The following is a 24434-nucleotide window of genomic DNA, read 5'->3' on the forward strand; positions in this document are numbered from 1 at the left end:
TTTTTTTTTTTTTTTTTTTTTTTTTTTTTTTTTTTTTTACTCCTTTTACCTCTCGATCAAAAGCCGAGCTGTCCAACCTCTTATTTCTAACCCTGCCGGGACTTGGCTGTCGCGATGTACAACACGGTGTGGGATATGGACCGCGATGACACGGACTGGAGGGAAGTGATGATGCCCTATTCCACTGAGCTGATATTTTACATTGAAATGGACCCTCCAGGTAGGGAGCCGAAGCYTGCGAGCTGCCCCCGCACCCCTGGCAGCGAGTCGGGGGCTGTCGTCCATCCCTKCCCTCCCTCCCTCCTCCGGCAGACTTTTCCCTTTTAAAATAAAAGGAGAGGGGGAGGGGGGGGGAAATTAATATCTGTAGTTAAACTTTGTGTAAACTTTCCAGGGACTTGAGCTCGCTGTCTCCTGGGCAAAAGTATTTTAATACTGTTTTTTTTTTGGTGGGGGAGGTGGAAGGATAAGAGCAATTTATGGTGCCTTTTGGGAGATGGAAGGAGGCAGGAGGAAGAGAGCTGCTCGCAGCCCCTCTCCCGTTTCTCCTTTTTTTAAAGCCTTTATTGAAAAGCGTATATTTCGGTTGTATTCGCTCCTAGAGGAGTGCTTTTATTATCCTCTTCACCTGTGTGCCTTTATGTGCCTGTAACACTTTGATGGTGGTGATTTACCCACCTCCATTCAGTTCCAGTTTAATCGCTTTTACAGTCTCCAAGACCCTTTTCTCCCCAGTTCTCTTCCAGCAGTGACAGATGAGGTGTGTRTTGTCGCTGGGTTTTGGTGGAGAGGGGATAATACTTGGGAACAGGCTGGAAYCCATCCCTGGAGGCACAGTTACTTTGATAACATTTAATAACCTTGTTCAAAAAGATTTGATGCACTTTTTCTTCCCCCCCTCCATGGATTGCTAGTGCTGAAAATGGGGAAATGTATTATCCCTCGCTTGCCTGAAGTTTTTAGATGGGRCAGAAAGTTTCCTTTGTGTCTGTGGAGGGAGGGAAGGTTTGTGAGGAGGAGAGGTTGAGCCTTTCTTTGGTAATGAATTAAAGTGAGCATAAATGGGTACTGGTGAAACTGTATCTATACCTGTAAGAGTCAAACAGGCTGAGAGCACTAAGGTAATTGAAGGGCCTTTATCTTCTCAGGTCTCTGATCTGTACAGCCAGAAGGTACAGTAAAATATGCACCAAAAGCCTAAGCCTGCAGAGAAATGGATAGCAAATAAGTGCTTCTAAGTGGTGTCTTTTATGGGGCATGTACTTTCAGAATGTGCTTTTCAATCTGTGCCTGAATCGTGGCATGTATCTGCAAGTGTGGTTTATTCTCTTTGTTTCAGCACAGTGAGCTGTATTTTTCTCTCTGGTGGTATGTGGTACTTTAATTAAAACAGGAGGAGGTGATCACCATGAGATTTTTGGATCTCAAGGACCTGTACTCACTTCCCTTGGTAACTCTGACACTTTAAAATTTGGACAGATCTCTTAGACACACAATACTGGTGGCCACTACTCATTAAATTCTTGCATAGCTGACACTACCTATTTTTAGATGTTAYTCCTGAAAGCCTAAAGTTCAGTCAAATCGCTTTGCTTCTGTGAATTTCAAAGGATATCTTTCTTGTAAATGSTTTTGATTTTTAACTATTCATGAGGTTCGTATTCGTGTGTGCTTGTACCAAGTGAACAAAAACCCAAGTCCCATTGTAGGTGACTTAAAGCAATTAGTGTGGGGTTTTTATTAAAAAAAAAGAAAAAGAAAAAAAAAAAAAAAAAAGAAGCCCCTTGAATGGCTTAGTACAAGGAGGCTGCTTGAAGGGGCTGGACAAACTGAACTGGTCAGAAAACAACTTTCCAGTGTTTCTGCAGGAATTTGGCAATGCAAAATTCTTAGGAAGCCTTTCAAAGTTTACATTAAGAAGCAGCTCTTCTATCATTAATAATGCCAGTACTTCCATCATTGGAGCCCTCTTGTCAGGGATCAAGGCTCTGCACAGTCCAAACACCAGTTAGCAAAAGGACTTCGTGTTACACTGATCCCTGAAGTGTTCAGTAACTTTATCTTTCATATTTTTAAACTAGATGAGCCAGAGCTGGAAATGATGCATGGGATAATCCCTGTGTCCTGATTTCGTGGAACTGTTAACTTTTAAATTGCAGGGGGAGGGAGGGAGAACGTGGTAGAGCGGGTCTACTTTCTTCCCTGTCCAGAGGCAGGGTGGGAAAGCATTTTCTGGTCTGGGACGATAGGTCATCCCTAAGGGGAGTGTGGAGGAATTTATTTGGAAGGCTTAAACACTCAGCATGCCTTGGGATAAAGTCACTGCGTTTGCACCGGGTAACAACCACAGCTCCATTTGGCCCAGTTCCAACAAAAATTTGTGAAGGTTTTCGGTGTAGCATTCCCAGCACGGTGGCCGGAGCTCCTGGGAGGCTGAGTGGTGGCACCGTTCCCTCAGCATTGCACAGACCAGCAATGTGCAGCCCCGCTGCCCAGGCAGCCCGAGCGCTCTTTTGTTCCCACAACTTGAGTGGAGAGATCCCCGGTTGGGTTTTGTGCCGCAGCACCGGGCACTGGCAGATCCCGGGAGCCAAGTGTCTGGGATCACGCATGGCTGCTCCTGATTACATTTTACTGCATCTAAACTTGAGGCAGAAGACAAAAGCAAGGTGAACATAATGTGTGGTGTCACCCGTAACCTCCGAGCTGAGGGTGGGGATACTGTTTCTCGTTAAGGGCCAGTAGACCTTTAATTTATCTTGGCAGGCTGTCTTAATACCCACCTTAGCRTTGCCCAATAATAATGCAGAAATAAAATCTGGTGATGGCAGGCAGCCTGCAGCGCAGCCGGAGCTTCTGTCAGGCCTCAATGCACCTGCACCAGCTTATCAGTGTGCTCGTGTTTGCTGTTCAGGGCTGTAGGTGTAAATGGATRTTCAGAGCAGGTCCTGGAGCCTGTCTGCTACAAGCCTTGCTCTGAAGTTCAGAAATAAAAATCATGATGCCTCTCACGTGAGTTTTTCCCAACTCGAGCAGAGGCAGTCAGGCAAAAAGGGACTGCAAGATTTCTGCTAGGCTTTAATCCATCCTAAACATAGGAGTGGGACAGTTTTCCTAGTGTGGTGGAACTAGGGATTCAGCTCTGCCAGCCTCACAAAGCATAATGTAGAGCAGTACAACRAACACAGGAGCCACAGTGGTGATAACCAACAGGATGACTCCTGTCACCTCATGCTTTTTCCTTCTGCTTGCGTTCTATTTTGCATTTATACATGCGTCACTGGCATAAGGTAGGATCTCTTTGTGGCAAATAATACTACATGCAGCAAATAACTTTCAGTGTCTAAATACACGACTGGGACCATCAGTTGCATATAGCTAACATAGCAGCTTCTCAACTTTCTTATGATGGATTAAGTTAGAGTATTGTGGCTGTAGCAGCATCAAGTGCTGGCTCTGGCATTAGGAAACTGTCAGGGGTTCACTCATATGTTTGTTGTTGCTGTGGGTTTTGCTGTGTGGAAAGACAAGAAAATAGGTTCTGGGTTGAATTTAGTTTGTTATTTGACAACATCAGTTCAGGCCTGCAAAAAGTTGTTCTGCCAGAAGTTAAGTTTTTTAACAGAGGTTTTCAAATTGACTGCAAAAGTAACTAGAGTATCTAAAGCACCTCTACCTAGGTATTGCCTMACTAGGGCTAAGTAATGTCTTTCCCCCTGTAGATCTGGGATATATTATCAGGTATGTTGATGATAAAATGTGTAATCACTGAATACATTTTGTCACAGTTGGATGAAAATCAGTAAGAGTGTTCCGCTGGGATTCGTGATACAGATGTCAGCAAAGATACTTGGCTCAACTACARATTAGAGGTTAGCTTCATTTGTGTGGGTTATGCAGAAAACCACAAGTTTAAGGTAGGCTTCCTAATGCAGAATGGGCTCTGTCTATATACAGATAGTACTGTAAATGTTTGACCTAAAGCTAGGTGGAAGCTACCTGTTTGAACCCTGAAATATGACCAGCTACATTTATCATTTGATCTAGCTCTCTTTTTCAAGAATAGTACTTTGCCTTGCCTCTTAACTGTAATAATGCTGCTGCTACAAAATCTTTTGGTAATTGAGTGGGGGGAGCAATAATCTATRGGCTGCTTAGTTTAGTCTGCTTTGTAGAAGCAGCATTGCCAGTGTATGAGTGAGGCAAGTATTCAAAGGAAAAACTGTATTTATTCATTATAGTTTCTATTTTATTCTCATATATAATTTGACAACCCTTATTTTAGGGGAGTGATACCATAATTGTAATTTGGAAAACACAGGGTTCTGAGCTCAAGGGCAGTGTTTACTGGGATACCAGGCATGCTGTATCATTATCAGTGTTATAGTGGAAACTGAATGTGGCTTCTCAAATTGGGTTTGTGGTACACAGTAGCCAGATGTAGGTGAACACTGCCTGTCTATGCCTGACTAGTTTTCCAGTGGGAGAACAGATGCAAATTTGAATAGCATTGTCARTGTTGTCCTTCAGCTTATCTGAGCTGACTCCAGAAGCTTATCAAAGRAAAGTTCTGTTCTTACACATCTTAAAAAAAAGTAGTTCTGCTAGTGCMTGTATTCAAAACAACAGCACTCCAGCTTCAACTGTCTTTTCTGCAAATTTAAGTCTTGCTAGAAATCATATTTCAAAAAAAAAGGTAGATGTTTGGGAATGAGAGTTTCCTTATTACAGAAGGGAAGTTTGTGCAGGCTGATTTGGGATAGAGCAGGGAGTAAATAAGGCTCAGTCACTGTATTCTGTGTATCAGCGGAAATGGTTTGGACTGGAGTCTCAGCTCTTACAAGGACAGTGGTGTGAAATGCTTTTGTTCTGTTCTTGTTATACCTAGATTTCTCTACTGGCCTTTTCACTTAATGACTGCTGTAACCATTTTTTATTTCTGGTTGCATTTTTAGGCTTGTTTTTGCATTCCTTGCATTTCATTTTCAGTTTGATGGCTCTAACTGTTAAAGAATATCACTCATCAGCTTTCAATTAAATACATGAATACAAAAAAGCATCATTAATAGAAAKTGAAATGATGTTTTGCTTGAGATGAGAAAGCCTGCTTTAAAAGGCTGACATTTGTGTTTATCACTAGGTTTTTAGTTTATGTAGAAATAGTTGGGGAGGGAAAGCTTGCTAAAGGGAGTTGTTCAGCTCTGTGTTCTGTAATGCTATAGGCATTATAAAACATGAGGGAACATWCTGAGAAGAAACCAAGCTCTTCAACATGTATTCTTGCAGCAAATATTTCTGYAATTGTTGTTCCAAGCAATTTTGTGTATTGCATGGTTCCTGTACCTGACAGGAACCATGTGTTTCTTGTGTCTCACCTGTTTAAAAGGAGAAAAGTCTTCCTGGAGTTTCCTGTGGGGGCTATTGCTTTCTCAAGCAGCAGAGTTGACTTCTGTCTTTGGCATTGCCTGCATGATTATCTTATTCCAGACTGAAGCTATTTGGGCTTATCTTTGCTCTACAGCTTGGGAAAACAGAGGCATAGCTGGTCATACACATCTGCGCCCAGGACTGAATGCAGTTGGGTGCCTTACATCACCTCATGTTGGTTGTTTAGTGAGTCACTTTTTGGGCAGAGAGCTAGAGGAGCATAAAGAATACTTTTATCAGCATGCCCTGTGTGTTTTAAAGCTTAGGCTTCATTATTTTCAGAAAGACTGTTAACTGTGTTGAAACAGGTTGCTGTAAAACTTCAGTCCTATTAAAGCAATAGGTGTGTTCTAGCTGGATTTTTTGGGAAACTCATTTTTGTAAAGTAGGTTGCTGAGTAATGCCTAAAAGAACAATCTCTGCTCATGTACTAAGTGCCCCTATGGAAATGAGTCAGATTGTCTTTTTTTCTTCTGCTTTTTATCTCATTTCTTCTGACAGGTTAAAATCTGCACAATAGCTAAGTAAGCAAGAATTCACTTCTCCACATAATATAAACTGCAGCCATGAGCTGGTGCTGGGTCCCCAAACACTGTGTGGATGTAACTTCTAAAGAAGATATTTTCATTGTCCTTCATCTTTGCTGTGTCCTCCACTCAACAGACAAAGATTCCTCAATGTTTCAGTGAATATATTACAGTATCTTAAGTTTTTCCAGCTCTGAAGGAAAGTGCCTATATGCAGGGAGTTTTATAAGGATTCATGCAGTACAAAAAAAGGCAGAGTACAGGTGGTGTTTCTTGTAGCCCTTTCCAAAAAGGACTCCAGCTGCCCTGCTGAACACCAACCAGCTGCCTGGTGAATCCTGATGCGGGAGCACAATGAGCTCTGAAGCTTTCCTGTGGCTGAGCAGGATCCAGGATCTTCACTGGCTTTGAGACCAGCAGCACACTCAAGATGGATGCTTTCCATCTAGAGCACTTTGAAAAAGGAGRTGAAATACTTCAACTGCTTCAGCCTGTGACTGCTTCCAGCATTCACCCAGACTGCCAGTTTTTGTGACTTTAGTGATAGTTCATAGGAATGTTACTTCTAAAAGCACATATCCCTGAAAATGACACATAGTTATCTAGAAATGGCTTCAAARCCATCACATTTCTCTGCACAAAAGTTGGTGGGTTTGGAAGAATTATAAAAATACCAATCTGCTCCTTATCCCCTTAATATTGTTTGTTCTTTGCTACAGAATAACATGACTTTTGGTTCAGTGTCACATTGTGACTCTTGTACTTCAGGTCAGTTTTCTCCTTCCAAACATAATCCTGCTGTTTCCTTTWATTGACTACTGCTTACTCCCTGTTAGTTTCTTCCTCTAACCCTTGAAAGAAGAAATTCTACTGGAGCCATTTTTTCACATTTTTATCTTCTGTAGCTTCATCCTAACTTTCAGCTTTTGTAATCTCTAAAATCTGATGTCGCACACAATCATCTTTTCTTTTGGAGGAATTATTTCCTTCCTTGCATCRCTCCCATCAAAAAACCCAAACAAAACCCCTGAAGCCACAGCTGCTGCAATGAGTTCAAGAAAAATTGCTGTAATGGGGGAACTTGGCTCACTGTTGACATGTGGGGCTTTTTGAGTGTGGGCAGTAGGGCTTGCACTCAACACCTGTCCCAAGAAAATATCTTAGAGGTGAGATGGATGGGAAGTTCATTGTTATATTATGCATGTAAGTTCTGTTGTCTGTTATAAGCTGAATTTGTACATTGAATTTCCCAGACTGTCAGTACTTCTGCTGCTCTGCCCTGTGTAGGCATCCTGGGGACATTGTCAGAATCTACATCATTGGCCCTTAAGGAACTGCTCCCAAGTGTCAAATCAGAAACCTCTGGTGGTTTTAGCTTCGTTACCRTGATTCATCTCCTGTCTCCAACAGTGCCTTGTATCTCTTGAAGGATACAAGGCAGCTTGAATCAGTGAGACGARTGTTTAAGATCCTTTCAGTTTTGAAGGGTACAGTATAGTCTCACTGAGAAGTTTTGGGGCAGTGAAAGAAGTCCAGCTGCTGCACTGAAATGGATTTCATTAATATACTTTGAAGATCACCATGTACTGAACAAGGAGATTGAATCTTTTTCTTTTGTTATGCCTTGGGATTTGAGCATGAGCAACGGCCAGGCTTGACTATTCCATGTCTGCTCTGAATCTCCCCTTCTGCTGCAGGCACTGCGTAGGATCCCTTGGATCAGGACTTCTGCCTCAGTGGAGCYTCCTTCAAGATCAAGGTTCTTAGAAAAGATGACTCATGCCAAAGTGTACAACAGATTCTCTCTGAATATTTTTTTTACTTTCAAATTTCTTCTCGAGTCTTGATTTTAAAATGCACCTTTTGATCTTGATTTAGATGGCTCACTCTTAGCAATTTAAGCAGTGTTGAAATATTTGTACCTTGGTGAAAGCTAGAAAATGGTTTGACGTAGCACAAGGACAGTACTGTGAGAGGAACAATTTTGCATATTGCTCTAAAAAAATGGAGGTAATGGTAAGCTGACATAAAATGCTGCTTAGAGCAGCAAGAATCATATGCATTTGCAGCTGTATTATTACTATTTTTAAATAGCCTCTTGTGCAGCAAACTTCTCAGTAGCASCAATTATTTCTGTGAATTGGTTCTCCTGTGAGGTCTGTACCTGACATCTAGATGGATGTTTAGTCTTTGAAATATCTGAGGGAAACAGCCTTGGRCTGTTTTTATTTAAAATATTTATTATTTTAAAGGAGCTTTTTCTTTTTGGCTTTGGTATGTCTCGTAGCCATAGCTGTCACTGCTTGGGCCTCACTTCATTCCCTCTCTTCCACAATGAAAAGCCAGTTCTTCATTCTCSATCACTGTAGTTCTTTGCTTATTTTGAATTTTGTGTTTTCCTTGCTCTTATCAAAAAATCTATTTCCACATATTGACCAAAGAATACTTTTAATAGTGGTTTGAAGACTCTGCCTGTGGAGGAGTAGAAAACACGCTGTGGTGTTTCTGCTGTGAAGGCAGATRAGGAGCTGCTTTAGTTAGGAAGAAAAAAGGAGAAACTGCTTGCTCCTTGCATTTCACATTTACTTTTGATGTATATTCTTCTAGACCTGATATTTGATACTGTAAGGTACAGTRTTCTTCTTGAATATCTGAAATTTTCATAGCAATAAAATGTCTGTCACGGACTTTCATCCAGAGTTGGCAAAAGCCTGGGCCTGCTGGCTACATGATAAASTTATTCCTTTCCTTGTGTGAGCCAGGCATGTGATGCTGGGTAGTGACAATCTTTGAGTTATAAAACATGGCAAAAGTTCTAAAAACTCTCCATTTTATTAAGCGTGTGCTAATTATGCCTGGTAGGTAGAAGGGGACTTAATCCTTTTTATCCTCCACATGTTAATTTTGGGACTATAACCTCAACCCTGTTGATCATGGCACCTCTGACACTGCTGTATGCTCTAGGTTGGAAGGATTGAGCAGTGAAAATAATTGGAAAGCTGAGGTTATTTTGGCTTTGCACCTTCAGACAAAGGCTGGAATGAAGGGGAGGAGCTGTGTATTAGTACAGAAGTCAAAGATCCCCATGTCATTTATATGACTGTGAGTATCTTCCATTTCTTCTGTCTCAGCCCATGAAGTAATAGGGTTTGCAAAGTAGAGAAAGATGCTTTTGAAATGCCCAAAAGAATGCTGAATTTGAGCCAGCCACTTCACACACTGCCCTTGTCCACTGTTCTGCAGGTGTCCCAGAGCAGATAATTTTTTAACCTGTGCAGTAGTTGTGGATGTTTATGAGGAGCAGAGTGCAGCAGAMGCCTGGCAGGCTGTAGGAGGTGGAACAGCAATGGGGAGGTGTGGGAGAGGGTTGGATAACTGGGGAGTTTTCAAACAAAACAGATCTTTATCAAAAAAGCCAATTAATCAAAACTGAAATATTTCTTAAAGGTGTTGTTTTTTATGAAAGTTCATAGAAACACAAGCAAAGCTATAAATGGGAGTGTTTTCATTGGAAGCCTGCCTGGCTTTCTGCCAACTTGTCTGCTGTTTTCTGTAATGAGATATTGAAAGACTTCAATTCTTTGAATATGTCTTACTCTTTGGCATCCCGCCTGTTTTGGGGGAGGAGAGCGAGAATGTGAGCATGCCTGAGGTTCTGTGGCCAGCAATAATTCCATCAGGAGCTTCCTTCCCCGTTCCCAGAGCAGTTCTCCATGCACATTTGCTGCCCTTTGAGGAAGGGCAGCTTCGAAGGGCATCGGTGCTCAATGCTCTGCAAGAGGGGTCTTGGCAAGAGAACTGAGATGTGGAGCTGCCAAGATAATTTACCTGCCGGTGGTGGGGAATGAGCTGCTGTCAGCAGGTGTGCACAACCCTTCTCTCTGTCAGCTGGAAAACCTCTGCAGAAGCCTGTGCTCTTTTCACAGATGTCTTTGAGGGGTTCTCATGCAGCAGGGACAAGTACAGGGCTCCTGAGGGAGGGAAAGATTTTGAGGCTTTGCCTGAAATGTGTTAGAGAAATTGAGAAGAGTGTTTGGGAAATTGAGTAAGACGGCAGAGAGCAGTTAAAAATTGGGGAGAATTTTTCTCTTCAAAAAAGCTAGCCTACTTTTCCATTCCAAGTCTTCATCTATATCTCCAAAGGGAAAACCCTTCTCTCCTCAAGGACTATGTCATTAAAATGTTAGCTGGCCTAACCACAGATTACTTGCATGTTTCCATAGCAATGACACTTTGTAGAGCTTTATATTACAGTTTGCAGGCTATCTACTGTACATCAGCCTTTTTGAAGCCGAGTAACTGTCTTGGAAAGCCTCTGATCTGTTTTCTGCTTGTCACAATGTGGAAGGAGAGTAGATGGAGAGCATCAGAAAGAAGGCTAGTAAACAAGCCCMTGGAAGTGCTGAGGGACTTAAAATTGACTTTATCAGAATACTTGGTAGTTGTGATTATTTCTAACAGTATGGTAGACTTAATGCTGCACTCAAACCTGCTATGCTTTTAAGTATCTGGCTTGAAGCTCTCAGAAAATACTGGAAGAAATAAGCTATGGAGCCATTCTTAGAYTAAGTGGCATCTCTCTTAAAACTAAAAATCAGAGTTTCGTTAACTGGCAGGTTGGTCTTGTACACAAATATTGCAGCCAGAGAAGAAACGGGCTGCTTGACTGGATACTGCATGGGTTGTAGCACTTGGAGAACCGAGGCATTCTTCCTGTTTTACTCCTGAATCAGTGCCATTGAAAACCCTCACACAYAGGGCTCGGTGGTTCTTAGATCATGTAAACTTGTAAAATTTTTTATTCAGAACCTSACTGGGGAACGTGTGTATCTCATTGAACTCACAGCCTCTTTTGCTGGAATTAAATTCAGGATTAATACAGCCTACGATTTTTTACGAGAGACTTTAAAAGAAATACAGCGGTGTTGAACTTCGAACACTTGCCAGCTTTCCTGCTYGCCTTGGTGTTGGAGGMGCTTTGAATTTCAGAGAATCRAGTCAGTTAAAGTCACGAGTCGCCTTTTCAAAAAACAATTCTGTGCAGTCAAGAGAGCATCCCAAAACTACCTTTGGCAGATCCCAATCCACAGACTTTCCTCTCCAAGGCCCTGGGCAGCAGCTCTGGGAGCAGCTCAGCTGAAGATACGTGCTGGAAATGGCACGGCAGCCTTTGGGCCCTGACGTCAGCAACATCCGATCCCGCGCCCGGCACACATTGGCTGCCATCCCTCTGCTCCATCACCAGCTCGTTTTTATTTCCCCTTTCTAAGTGACACTGAGCTGGGATTGGGATTTAGCTCAAGCTAGTCTGCCTGGGAAAGCTAGAAAGAGGGAACTAGAGTTGCTAAAGAAATTAAAACCAGATATGCCCATGAATGCGTGAGGGAGAGCCAGTCTGCTCTCGTTGCCAGGCGGTCACTGAGGGCTGAACCTGATATTTGGAATGTTCTCATGTGGGAATAGAAGGGTACAACTGAGATGTCACCTTTTGGGTTTTGGAAAGAGCTATGTCCTAGAGACATGGCAGGGAAGGATGCTTGTATATGTGGCGCTAAGAGAAAGTTCTTTATKAGAACGGATAGATCCGTTGTGCTGTTAATCACTTGTGATCAGTGTTCTTTCTCTCCCAGGAAAAAGGAGGCAAGAAACCATCAGGATCATTCACTTTAATCAGAGCTGGTTTTGAGATAAAGTAAGATTGTGCCTGTGGSTAGATCAGAATTGGACTCAGTGACATGGAAAGAAACACGGCTGCTCTTGAAAGCGTTTCTGTTGACTTCAAGCCAGTCTCATTTTACTTTACTCTAGGATTGTAGCTCTTTAATATTCATCAAGTAAGGTATATAAAATTGGATTATTTTGAATTTAAATCAAAATCTGTGGACTCTTTGAGGCTCTCTGGAGCTCCTCTTGGAAACATCACAGGATTTCTCCTAGGATTGTCGRTACCATCTAGATACTAGCAAAAACTGTTTTAGGATGCCTCTTCCAGCTACCCATTGGGCCAGTGTTATGAGACCAGCAGTGTGGTGGCTGCTGCTCTGTTGCAGTAGATTTGCCATGCTAATACAAAATACTCCCCTGGTGTTATCACAGAGGCTAGGCTGTGAGAGTTTTTAACTACCTTAATGAATGTTCTCCATTTGTACAGGCTACAGTCYGTGGGCTGAGAGAGTAGCCAAGAAATGCTGAAATGGATGGGCATGTTGGTCTGTGGGGTAAAGCGATAGCAAGGACCTGGTTCTGTTTCCAGTACAGGGGAAAAGCTATAATGACTCAAAGAGCTCAAAGCATTGAAAGTAAAGAATTAGATACATAGCTCTCTGGAAACAGGATCCACCCTTGCAAATAGTTTTGTATTTTTAAAATGTGCAAGCTATTAAAAAGCATTTTTCAAAAGTCTATTGTGTAAAGGACTGGCTTCCATGAGTCAGGTTTTACAGGAACTGCTCCAAGTCTTATTCTTCTCCCTGAAAGAATTTCCTTCCAGTTTTCTCATGCAGAATGAAGTTCTGCAGGCAACCTCCTGATAGTGAGAACTGATATCTGCCTGTTAAGGGAAAAGAGAAACTCYCACCTGTAGCAGGGGCACTTGGTGTAATGTCTAGTGCTCTGTGTCCAAACTCCCATTCCTTAGTTTTCTGGTCTTTGTTAGTTTGCTTTTCTGTACCCAGTGCTTTGGAGTGAGCCCTAACAAAGCTGCTAAATAATCSCACAGTGTATAAAGGAGCAAGACTTAATCTCACAAGGAGGGCTAGAGAAGTACTCAAGTATCCTAGAGAACACTTGAAAGCCTCTTCTGGAAAGCCCCTATTACCAGTGTAAAACAGGCTTTTTACACTGTAAAATACCTTGAAGTTTTCAATATGTCCAGGCCTTAATTTGAAAGACCCCRTGAAATAATTGCAGGTGCTGGTACAGTTTTCAAAGAACTCTCTGCACTCTTGTATGTTTTTTATGTAAAACTTAATATGCTTTTGATGACTCCAAGCCTACAAAAGATTCAGGAGTGGGTCASAACATCTACAACTCAAATTTACTGTCACATGCAGACACTGATGAGACTCAGAACTGCTGTAGCTGTCTTGTCCCAGATGTGATGTTGGGAGCAGGGAGGACCTGAAGACATTGTTTAATTCAGAAACTTTGAATGGGGGAAGCGGAACAGCACACTGAATACAACTGATTCGGCAGGCTTAACCTGGATATATGTTCCTGTGACCCTGAATGGGGCTGGGAGCTTCAAGCAGAGTAGGTTTAGAGCCATGTCTTACTCTCAATGGCGCTTTGTGCAAATACTTCTGTGCTGCACAAACAACCGTAGTAGTTGAGCTAGGAATAACTGAAGCTTCCTAACCAGGAAGCTACTTCACTGAATCCGAAAGTTTTCACCTTCCTTTTACAACAAGACCTGTTATTGCCTCACTGGATGTGTGCACACCTGAAAGTTCCCAGCTCACCCCATAAAAAGAACCTGTATGCCACGGTTTAATGCTCGGGCCTGCGGAATGAATGCTGCTATCTGAATCAGGTGTTTGGTCAGCAACCCCAGGGTGCAAACGTCTGGGTCAAGGTTCAGATTTAGTTTAGATTGGCTCAATTAAAGCATCTACTGGTTTGTCAGAGAACAGTGAAGTTACTGTGTTGGATATTCAGCATGAAAAGGTATTTGGAACTGCAGTGGGAAGCCTGTTTTCTCTTCTTTAATGTGGGAGGTGTGGCTCGGAGGTGAGCAGATGGATGGTGCCAAGTAGCACACCTCTCAGCGCTAAGCCATTCCGTGCCGGAGCTGGAGATCAAAATCTTCTTTCTGCTGCCTTTGTTTGTGTTTCTGTGTGTACACGGGGATTGTGCATCTGAAAGATGGCTGTTGTCACTGTGTCAGCCCTGCTCGCTGGTGCTTGTGTAATCTGATGGCGAGGGCACAGGGCTGGAAGCACAGATGTTCAGGGTCTGACTTAGAAGCGTGCTAGCAGCAAATCAATGTGGTGGAGCTGCTTTCTTACTCTGATTGTGAATGTGACCTGTCYTTCTGTAAAACAGTCTCATGAGATGCCTAAAAAATGCTCAGTTCCAGTGGCAGTGTTCTTGATGAAGCATCCAGTCTTTGCAAAACTGGGGAGAGCACTCAGGACACCTTTCCTAAAGCAAATGAGGAAGAAAATGTATAATACATTTCTGCTGACCAGTCTCTCCCAGTATATGAATGCGCCTGTGGCTGCTGAATTACTGATTCAGGGCTTACAGTCAGRTTCATGATAAAGTTGTTTGAGCAAAAACTGGTCAAACTGAAACAGCTTTGGTGTTTTGTGTGGCCTTATATTGTGCAACCGTTTTGAGAATGGAAGCGAAAGCCCTTCTGCACTTCTGCCTTTCTGTTGGGCTTCATCCCCTTTCCTATGGTAAACACTACAGCTATGCAAAGTGGTGCAGGCACTCCAATAGTTACCCAMCATCCCTGTYCCCTTCCTTTATCACCTCATGTCCTGTCCTGTTCAAAGAATCACAGCCTTTGTTCCAAACAGGAGCCCAAATGACAAACCCTCTGTGGAACATGAACCTTGGGTCTGTGACAGATACAGCCCTGCCCAGCCACCACTGCTCTCTAGCAKTGTTTTTCCCTCTGAAGAGTTCACCTGTTTGCTCTTGTGGGTTGGCTGCAGGACTGGCGATGCCTGARCAACTGGAGCTTTTCCACAGTGGTGCCCAGTGCTCTCCAGGCTGTGCCTTTCTAGCACAATACACCTTTGTCATTTGTTTGGAGCTTTAGGCGGCACCTGCCCTTGTAGTCGTGCCTGCACCAGTCTTCTTTTAACAAAAACTCATGTTTCCGCATACTCCTTCCTTTTCCCCTCCCTCCAGTGAGTGTTTGATACTAGAAAATCTGGGATCACAGTGGAACAGTTGACTTCAGACTTCCTTTATAATTAYCAGTTCCATTTGGTTTGAGAGAGCTTGAAAGCTGGGTTCAAGATGCGCATTTTCTCTTGTTTTTTTACTATCATATTTCATTAACAATTTACTGATTTAACAATTTATTTTCTCCTGTTTACCTTTTCTTAATCTGTTTTTCATTTTCAGCTCTTCCTCCAAAGCCCCCCAAACCAATGACTCCAGTCAATACAAATGGAATAAAGGACAATTCCAGTTTCTCTCTGCAGGAAGCAGAATGGTACTGGGGGGACATCTCAAGGTAAGTAATATTGCTAGAATATATTAATTTAAATGTATTAATATATGTTGTTAARAATAGGATAAGCCTGCTAGAATCCAAGACAAAGAGAACATGCCTGTTTCAGGCAGCACTTTACAGATGGGGAGTGCTTTAGGACAGTGCTTGGTAAAGCACCTAAATGAAAGTATTCAGCTGGATTCAGGATATTTAAGTTGCTGTTCTTCTGGTACAGATATTGCCAGTCTTGGTGGCATTATTTTTTGAGTTTCTAAATTTGTCCAGATACACAATCTTTAAAAAGAAGAAAAATRTTTCTGAATTGATACTCAATTAAGTGTTGTAGGCATACAGTCCTGGGGTACATTCAGTTCAGCAAAATTTCAGTATAAAAATACTATTTCAGAATAAAAGGAGTTGYATTCTTATTTTTTGTTTCTTTAATGTCTGCTTAACGTTGCATCTGTATTAATTTCTATTACATGGTGGTATAAAAAAGAGCTTGTACAAATGCTAACCATCACCCAGCTAAACTGAGCAGATGATAGACACRCATACCAAACAAATTAAGTTTTGCCTCTTAAGAAAACCCTTTTCTATGCACTTGAGAAAATAGATGGCTTGGGTTTCCTTCAAAAAATGAAAGGCCTGTTTTTATACACCTAATTGCATAAAAGAACTGAAGTGTTCAGTCATCTCTTACCCTTCTGAAGAGTCTAGAATATGAAGCTGTAAGAGGACAGGCAAGTGTTCTGGGAGTGTGATCAGGAATTGCTCAAACTTGTGCACATAATACTTTGAAGAACTTTGGCAGATAGAGGCAAGAAGAGCATGTTTGCCACATGMGCTCATTGACGTTCTGAGAAGGGARATAAAGTTTTCATATCTTTATTGTACTACCCTTATCTTTTTATAAAGTAAACCCTCATAGATCTTGCTTTTGAAGGGCCTTGGCAGAGATATTTTTCTGTTAATTTAAAGTTGAAGCAGATTGGCAAAACCTGATCACAAAACCCACTAGGCAGAGTTTGTTTAAAACTGCTCAATATTGGTATCAGTTTATTGACTGTGGATTTGTCCCTCAGTTACCAGTGCACATGATGGCAGGATCTAATGCACTACAAATCGCATTGGAGTGGCTTTATTAGATTAAAACTTGATTCACGCTCCTSTAAAGATGGGATTGTTTATGACCCTGGTTTGGCAGCGTGCAGGAACAGGCTTCATCAGCTAGCAGGACAGGAGCAATGTTCTTCAGTCAARAGCTTGTGCTGAAAATTCTGTCATGAGCTCCAGGGTACATTTTGCAGGCCTCTAGGTGGTATCTATCTGTTCAAAAAGGAGTTAACTGGGTCCARTCTGTAAAATGGTCTGTCAGGAGTCAATGGTTATGCATGTGATACTCCATAGGAGTCAGTTTTACTAAAAGAATAGTTTTCAGGTAGCTAAATCAAAGYTAAGGCTATTCTTTTGTTATTCTTTTGAGTACTTTTGTTCCTTAGTATTTGAACAGAAAAACCTGCTGTTGACTTTTCTTTGTAAGATTCAGCTAGGCTTCCTACAGCACTTAAAGAATGTTTAGGCTATCTTTTAGTTTCAAAATGATTGTATTAAAAAGTGCTTAGTGCTTCCACAGCCTTTGAGGGAGCTCTTACAAGGTGAGATACAAAATCTGGGTGAAATGCTCATAAGCAAGATGCATATCTCTTCAGCTGAAATAATTTTCTTAGTGCTYACAGGTGCTTACTTTCACTGAAAGATTTCTTGGTTTAGCTTAAAGCTCTGGACTGAGTATCCTTCTGCCTCAGTTGTAAATAAGGAARAGTTGCACTGAAGCTAGCAAGGTTGTAGTGGTTTTAAAGGGCTGTAAATAAGATCAGAGTTAAGCCAATAATGAGCCTCTTGAGACTAAAACTGTGCTAAACTCTAGGCACCTTTGAGCTGTGATTCTAGAGACCATRTCTTAAGAGGTCAGAACCGGCTTCTCAGAGGGCACCTGTTCCAGTGTGGACTTTAAAACCTGAGCAGATTACAGGGAAAGGTTGTGAACTGAGTCRCAGCTGCCACTGTTGTTTAAACAGAGACTCCTTCCTAAGTGGCAGTTGACTGCAGCTACTTTTCTTTAATACAGCTGTGCAAGTTGGAACTTGCTTTAGGTGGCCTAAAAAAATGAAGAGCCTGTGCTCTCCAAAAAGAGATTGAATTCTGCTGGTGTTGCTGGCTCTGATGTTTTACCTGTGGCAAAGATGATCATGTCCTTAGCACTTCTAATTTTGCCTCCCTTTCCATTCCCCAGGGAAGAAGTCAATGACAAATTACGAGACATGCCAGATGGAACATTCCTGGTGCGCGACGCATCGACCAAGATGCAGGGAGACTACACTCTGACACTACGGTGAGCACTGAGCACTTGTGGTCCCCTCAGCAAAACCCCGAGGAGCTGTTGCCATGCCAGTGACAGCCCTGGCTGTGTAAAGCTCCTGTGGCTCAAGCTGAGAGATGTTCCCAGTTCTGCACATCACARAACAAGCAAATAAAGAGCCAGGTCTAACAGTACTGCTCTGTGCATTGAATCCTGTCCCTCACTAAACACCGCCCTGAGGATCTCTGTAGGGGCTCAGGGAGGAGAGCTGCACAGGAGTGCTTCATAGTTTCAGAGCTGCTAAGGTAAAAGGTGTTTGTAAACTAGGGCTTTGATTAATGGGAGAGTGTTGAATACCTCATCAGCKTGCAGCTCCAGAGAACACAATGTCTTGGTAAAAAGAGTATCTTGTGCTTTCTGATGTAAAGTTTGGGAAATATTGACTTGGAGCCATGTTCTTTTCTTCATTAAAATCGTCTGCAAGTGGCAGGTTTCCCAGAGCTGCCCCAGCCCTGTCTGCTGCAGTTAGGCAGAGTTCTCATGTGACTGGCTCTGGTGCCTTGCCCAGCCTGCCCAGCCACTTGCCTCTGACAGGCTCCCAAGGCTGGCTCTTCGAGGCAAGCGGGCGAGGCACAGAAGCCACTGCCTTTGTAGCACACCCTTGGGAGTTACTGTGATATGGCAGGTATTTGATCCTGCCGTGAAATTCCGTTGCCTTAATGGTAGGTTTGATCCCAAGGGTGTAGTTAAAATTCTGCTTTAACTTCTGCCTCCAAGTTCGCAGCCTGTGTGCTAAGGTTTGGCATGATTTGGTTGTTTTACTGAATGCAGCTGTCTTTAGGAAGCAAAACTGTAGATGCAGGARAAGGACAGGACAGTGTCTAAAAAGTCTGTTGTTGGGGGGGAAAAAGGGAAGAAATAAGCACTGTATGTTGGGAAACCACTACAATGTGTAAGTCTGGATAACATAAAGTCCTAAATTTACAACCGTCTTATAATCCTCAAAGCATTTTGTTTAGATTCATGTATCCTGTATTAGCACCCATAACTCAAAAAGATTCATTAATAATTGTATAAATCTGTACTAAGTTGTACACTGTTAGTGACCCTGAACTGCAGGAAATTATGGGTTTGGGTTTTCTTATGGCTCCTTTATTCAGCCTTCAGCATCCTCATTTTCCCTTGCAAAACTTCTGGCAAAGCTAGGACTTAAATACCATAAGCTGGCTCCAGAATGAACGCATAGGAAGAGATTTACTTTGGGCTTTGCTCCTGTTCAAATAATCTGATGATAATTCTGTGTGTATTGACTCTTAAACTACTTAATACTGCTACTGTGTAAAGAATCACCGTGGAGGTGTGCACTGTGCAAGCCACTTGCCCAGKAATTTCACTGGTGTCTTTGTTAGCAGCCTCAGTGCTGATGAGGGATGGGAGGGACACAGTAAAACCTCTGAATGCCTGTTCTTTACAGGAAGGGTGGCAACAACAAACTGATAAAGATCTATCATCGGGATGGAAAATACGGCTTTTCTGATCCACTGACATTTAATTCAGTTGTGGAACTCATTAACCACTACCGCAATGAGTCTCTTGCCCAGTACAACCCAAAGCTCGATGTGAAGTTGATGTATCCAGTGTCCCGGTACCAGCAGGTAAGATCTTCATCAGACYCCAATAGCTGTTAGTGCAAACAAGAAAAAAATTKCAGATGTCTATATMATTTTGGATTTTTAATTTTTTTTTWATTTTAAACAGGAAAAAAAWGKGTGAATTTTCATATTTGGCCTCACTYGTGTCTTCCAAATTGTCTAACCATCTAAGCTGCTTCCTTTTATCAAGTTTCCAGTCTCCATCTGAGCCCAATAGAGAATTGAAACCCTGACATGCAATAGAGTTGAGCCTCTGAGAAGCCTTTTATGTTCCRCTTTGACCCTTGTTGGGCCCACTGAGCACTGTTCTAGCCACTGCTAACCATATGAGCTGTAYAACTGCTCACTTTGTGCATAGCCATCTAAATTTTTCAAGCACATTTGTTAAGGTTTTATTCAGTAGCCCAAGACACATTAAGGARAAAGAACTGCAGAGRTTTTTGGAAAAAAAMCCACAAAAACTTCTGGTCTTTAACTTAAGATTCTAAGCAATTTGCATCCTTTTTTCTTGGACAGGTGGTTGCAATCCTGAAAGTAAGGTGTGGTGTGTTTTTGGAAGTATTTTGGCGTAGCTCTTGGGGTCCCATAGTTCCAGTTCCTGCTGTGGAACATGTTGCACAAAGGAAGGCGGATTTTGACACAGTTTTCTTTAGAAATTGGATTATTAACATGATGCTAATATCTGTAAAATGCAAATATGCATAAGTGGACAAATGAATACTCTTAAGGAAAAGCTGCTTTGCTTGAAGACTTAATGGCTTTTTGTATGTGCAGGATCAGTTGGTGAAAGAAGATAACATAGATGCAGTAGGTAAAAAGCTTCAAGAATACCATGCTCAGTATCAGGAAAAGAGCAAAGAGTAYGACAAACTGTATGAAGAATATACCAGAACATCACAGGTTGGTTCTGCTTTAGCTCTTTGTAGAGTCTGTTTCTTGTTGTTTAAAAAGCAAAGAAAATTATTTTAACCTGTTAAGGCTAATAAAGGCAATCTAAGGAAAAATCTTAGTAAATTATTGAATAGAGCAAGGAGGTTTCAGATTTGATGGAAACAGTTATTGCTTGTTGCTGATTGTCCTAGGGGTATGGTGGGAGGCAGGGAAGAAAGAGGAGCTGAACTTTCCAGTACAAGTTAAAGCTGTGGAGAAGGCCAACATCTACAAGCTTTATACTACAGGCTTCTTCCTTGGCTGCTGAGTATTTCCAGCTGCCACATGCTGCTGTGAGAATTGTAGAGGGGTTTGTCCAGGCTTTTTGTGAAGTCATGTGCGAATCAGTTACCAGATCTTATGCATTAAGGAAGTGTGAATACAGTATTTGGACTGCTTCTTGTAAAATAAGATAGTTCATATATGGGGAAGAGGTTTGCTGGCAGTCTTCCTGCAAACTAAGATGGAAAATATGACTAAAATATTTGAGGGGTTTGCAGCCTAATAGAGAATCGTGTAGGGGAGGAGGGTTGACTTAGGGAGTAAATCTGCCCAGTTCTTTCCTGACCCTACTCAGACATTTGACTGAATTGAAAGCTGATTAATCCCATTCTGACTTAGCGGGGGGAGAAAAGATCATCTTCTCAGTCAGTTTAGGGAACATAATTGAGTCTTGCATTGTCATCTCTATTATGAACCAATGATGAAAAACTCTTTCCTTACATAGGAAATTCAGATGAAGAGAACTGCAATTGAAGCATTTAATGAAACAATTAAGATATTTGARGAACAGTGCCACTCACAAGAGCGATACAGCAAAGAATACATCGAGCGATTCCGCAGGGAGGGGAATGACAAAGAAATTGAACGGTGAGCTCTCAGGCTGTGTTTGCTTACCTGGAAAAACTGGTGTTCACATTGACACTGCCATTACTGCATCATATAAACCACTTTGGAAGCTCAGTATTTTCTGAGACCTTCCCTCAAGGTATCTCAGCCTTCAATAAAGCTCTCTTCTCTCAAGGAATTGCAGAGCTGGAAAATCTCTGGATTATCCTCTCTTAAATTCAGTAAATCGAGATACTATGATTAGGACCAGGAAAGAATAGGAAATAATTTAATTTGCTTATCCCATTTCTATGTGGATTTGCTCAGAATATAATGCAGAGAAATCTTTACTTGCAAACTGTGGAATGTGCATAGATCTGATAAATCTCATTGCCCATAGTCGGTTTTTGGTTGCTTTCAAAGAAGATCAATATTTAGTAGCTGTCATCTAAGAAATTMCGTAAGTGCAGTGTTTGAAATTGCCCTTCTGAGAGGGTATTAGTAAAAAAAGCCAGATCTGGGCCTTTGAAGAAAGGCCAGGTGTAATGCCTAACTTGGCACAGTGCTTTATGGAGCCACACAGGGTAACTGTAAGGAGGTTTTTGARCCAGAGACAGTTACCTGTAACAATCTCCCTGTGCAGTTGTGATGCATCATTCTCAGTAAAGACAATTAACAAGCAAAGGATGTAATATTTCTGARTTACACCAAACCTGCAAACTAATCTTGAATGAAGAGACAGAGAGCATTACTTCTGGTAGCTCTTGATAGTAATTCAAGTCTGAATTCGAAATCTTGCTATTGCTGATACCTGTGGTGGGCTCTTGTAATTGATATGACAAAAACTGAATCTGACAGTGAAGGAGGAATCTGGTCAAGCTTACCCTCCTACAGATAATTTGTTCCTGCATCTCTGCCAGAAGGAAATGTATTAAGGTAAACTGAAGGTTGCAGGGCCTCTGGCAAGAGGTCTTTTCTATCACTCTTACAGTAATTTTCATGTAAAGATGAGGTAGTCGAAGGGAGGAGCTGCTGTTATGATAGTTCTTGTGATATTCTTCTGTAAGGGCTATCAGTAAGTTCAGTCCTTCTAGACTGGTTTGACCTCTTCTCTCATGCTCATTTKCAGGATAATGATGAACTATGAAAAATTAAAATCACGCCTGGGTGAGATCCATGACAGTAAAATGCGCCTGGAACAAGACTTGAAGAAACAAGCTCTGGACAATAGGGAGACTGATAAGAAAATGAACAGTATCAAGCCTGACCTAATTCAGCTCCGCAAAATCAGAGATCAGTATCTTGTGTAAGTAAGCCTGACCCGTACCTCAGAATAGTGTCTCTGATGAATCTGATTAATGGCTATTTCCATCAGGATAATGAGAATTTAATTTTCTTTTCATAACCAAAGTTCTGCTAGTGCTAAGGTGCTAAAGTCTGGCAGGGGATGTCTGAGTATGGGTTGGCCTCTTCATGAGTTCATTATTTAAAGAGCCAGCCACAACTGGGTTCACATTCTGCAACTCCTGTAAATAAAAAATATAAGAAAAATTAGTTRTAAACAAAACCTGTGGCTGCTAATACAACAGAAGTTAGTACTCTTTTTTGTTAGGTGTCTCAGATGTTGCTTATACCCACACTTGATTTCACCAGCACTGTTATCCAACTCCTGATGACCTTGTGCTGGACACAGATTGTTTCTCTTGTGTCTGAGCTTCAACTTGCTCACTAAGAAAAACAATGCACATGTTCTGAAGTAATGTATTAATGTTCTCTTCTTCTGGCAGATGGCTTAATCACAAGGGAGTGAGACAGAAGCGAATAAATGACTGGCTGGGGATCAAAAATGAAAATATTGATGAGTAAGTGTCACTATACATATGATTTTATTGAGAAGTGTTCCATTAGTAAGTGTTTTCTCTTGTGGGGTTGGTAACAAAACTCACCCGTTTCTCAGCAAAGGACTGCAGAAAGTCTCTAGGTGGAACTTATGTCATGTGAGGCAGCAACCTTGCTGAAATATTTAGGATTAAAATTTGGGAAAATCTGGTATTTCTTTGTATGATTTCTGCAGAAATAAGTGACTCTGCTTATTAKCTCCTTTACTGATCACTGGTTAACAAATTTATCCTCTCAGCACATACTTTGTGAACGAAGAAGATGAAAACCTGCCCCATCATGATGAGAAAACTTGGTTTGTTGGGGATCTCAACCGTATCCAAGCAGAAGACTTGCTCTGTGGGAAACCTGATGGAGCATTTTTAATTCGCGAGAGTAGCAAGAAAGGATGTTATGCTTGTTCTGTGGTGTAAGTCTGTTTTCCTTTTTGTTCTAAGCACTCAATTCATAAATCTCTACCAAAGCTCTTTATTTTGGAGAACAAAGGCCAGGCCTAGCTTTGGCCTACCCATTGGAATGTGTTGCATGTTTGCAGGAAGGCCGGCGTGGTAAAAGCTTTGTAACAAAAATGTGCTTTGAATGTGCAATAACTGTAGTCCTGCAGCCTCTGCAGTTCCCACAGTACTTAGTACAAAATTCTGAAGTAGCCCAACTTCAAGTCCTGTTGCCTGTAAGTGAGTTAGGGCCTAATTCTCCCGTATTCTTCCCTGTTGAGGGACACATGGGGAGAAATAAGRCAGGGCTGTAAAGGTCTGACATCTTCCATTCTCATTTTCAGAAATGTCTAACTCTGGATCTTTCTCTTGTATGTGTAAGGTAATGGTGGTGCTTCAGAGGGTTATTTGTGAGCAGTAGTTTTGATGACATTCACACAGCCTTGCATTGATTTCTTGTATTTCACTTCATTTTATGCTGGTGTAATGAAGGTCAGAAATACTCTGACTCCATTATCTAAAAATCCTTCAAGCCTGTCCTGGAGTCCAAAATGGCTTTCACTGATTTATTTCACTTGAGGTTAATTGCTTCTGAGCACAAGTCTGAGAAATGAATATATGAAGGTTTAGCATCTCAAGGTAACTGAAGATTATAGTATCTGCTGTGTTCAATGTTCTGTTCATTGCAGTCTTTCAAGAGTTGGGTTCATCAGATGCTTTTGTTCTGTTGGGATCGTGCTACAGGCTTGCAAAGGGGTGGCATAAAGTAACCTGTTCCTACATGTGACTGGGATTGTAACAGGCTCCAGTACAGGGATTACATAATACCCGATCTTTCTGGCAGATAAGGTTTTCTAGCAGCTTTGGAATTGCTGTGTTCCAGTAGCTGCTTTGCCAAGTTAGAGATTCGGTCGCTATGGCTTCAGATAATGAATCAGCTTGAACCTGTCCCATGCTTAACATTAAAAAATGCACATAGAAAGTTAGCACTGTATTTCATGGGATACTTTGTGGGTCCTGAGAATTTGTGGCTTTTGGTTTCTTTGCTTAGTGGAAAGGTTTCTAGGTAAGTAGACAGCAAAGTCATTGCTGACTTCAGGTGCTTATCTCCTTGGTTCAGCTCTTGACTTTTTTTCCAAGGAACATTTGGAGAACAATGCAGTAGGGAATTGTACTGCTGGGATGGAGGAGCCCTCTTATATG

General features: G+C 41.7%; 1 protein-coding gene across 1 annotated transcript in view; it reads left to right on the plus strand.

Moving 5' to 3' along the window:
• The first annotated feature begins 36 nt into the window (after window positions 1-36).
• Window positions 37-24434, plus strand: part of PIK3R3 (phosphoinositide-3-kinase regulatory subunit 3) — a 31950-nt gene continuing 7552 nt past the window's right edge. The window contains exons 1-9 of the mRNA XM_057390556.1: window positions 37-220; window positions 15036-15147; window positions 17423-17521; window positions 18963-19143; window positions 19915-20040; window positions 20798-20940; window positions 22028-22204; window positions 22686-22760; window positions 23036-23206. Of these exons, the coding sequence (XP_057246539.1) occupies window positions 115-220; window positions 15036-15147; window positions 17423-17521; window positions 18963-19143; window positions 19915-20040; window positions 20798-20940; window positions 22028-22204; window positions 22686-22760; window positions 23036-23206 (1190 nt within the window). The 5' untranslated portion in view covers window positions 37-114. The remainder of the gene's footprint in view (window positions 221-15035; window positions 15148-17422; window positions 17522-18962; window positions 19144-19914; window positions 20041-20797; window positions 20941-22027; window positions 22205-22685; window positions 22761-23035; window positions 23207-24434) is intronic.

This window comes from Malurus melanocephalus, unplaced genomic scaffold (genome assembly GCF_030028575.1).
Source record: "Malurus melanocephalus ecotype Western Australia unplaced genomic scaffold, MMel_1.1 scaffold_28, whole genome shotgun sequence".
Classification (NCBI taxonomy): domain Eukaryota; kingdom Metazoa; phylum Chordata; class Aves; order Passeriformes; family Maluridae; genus Malurus; species Malurus melanocephalus.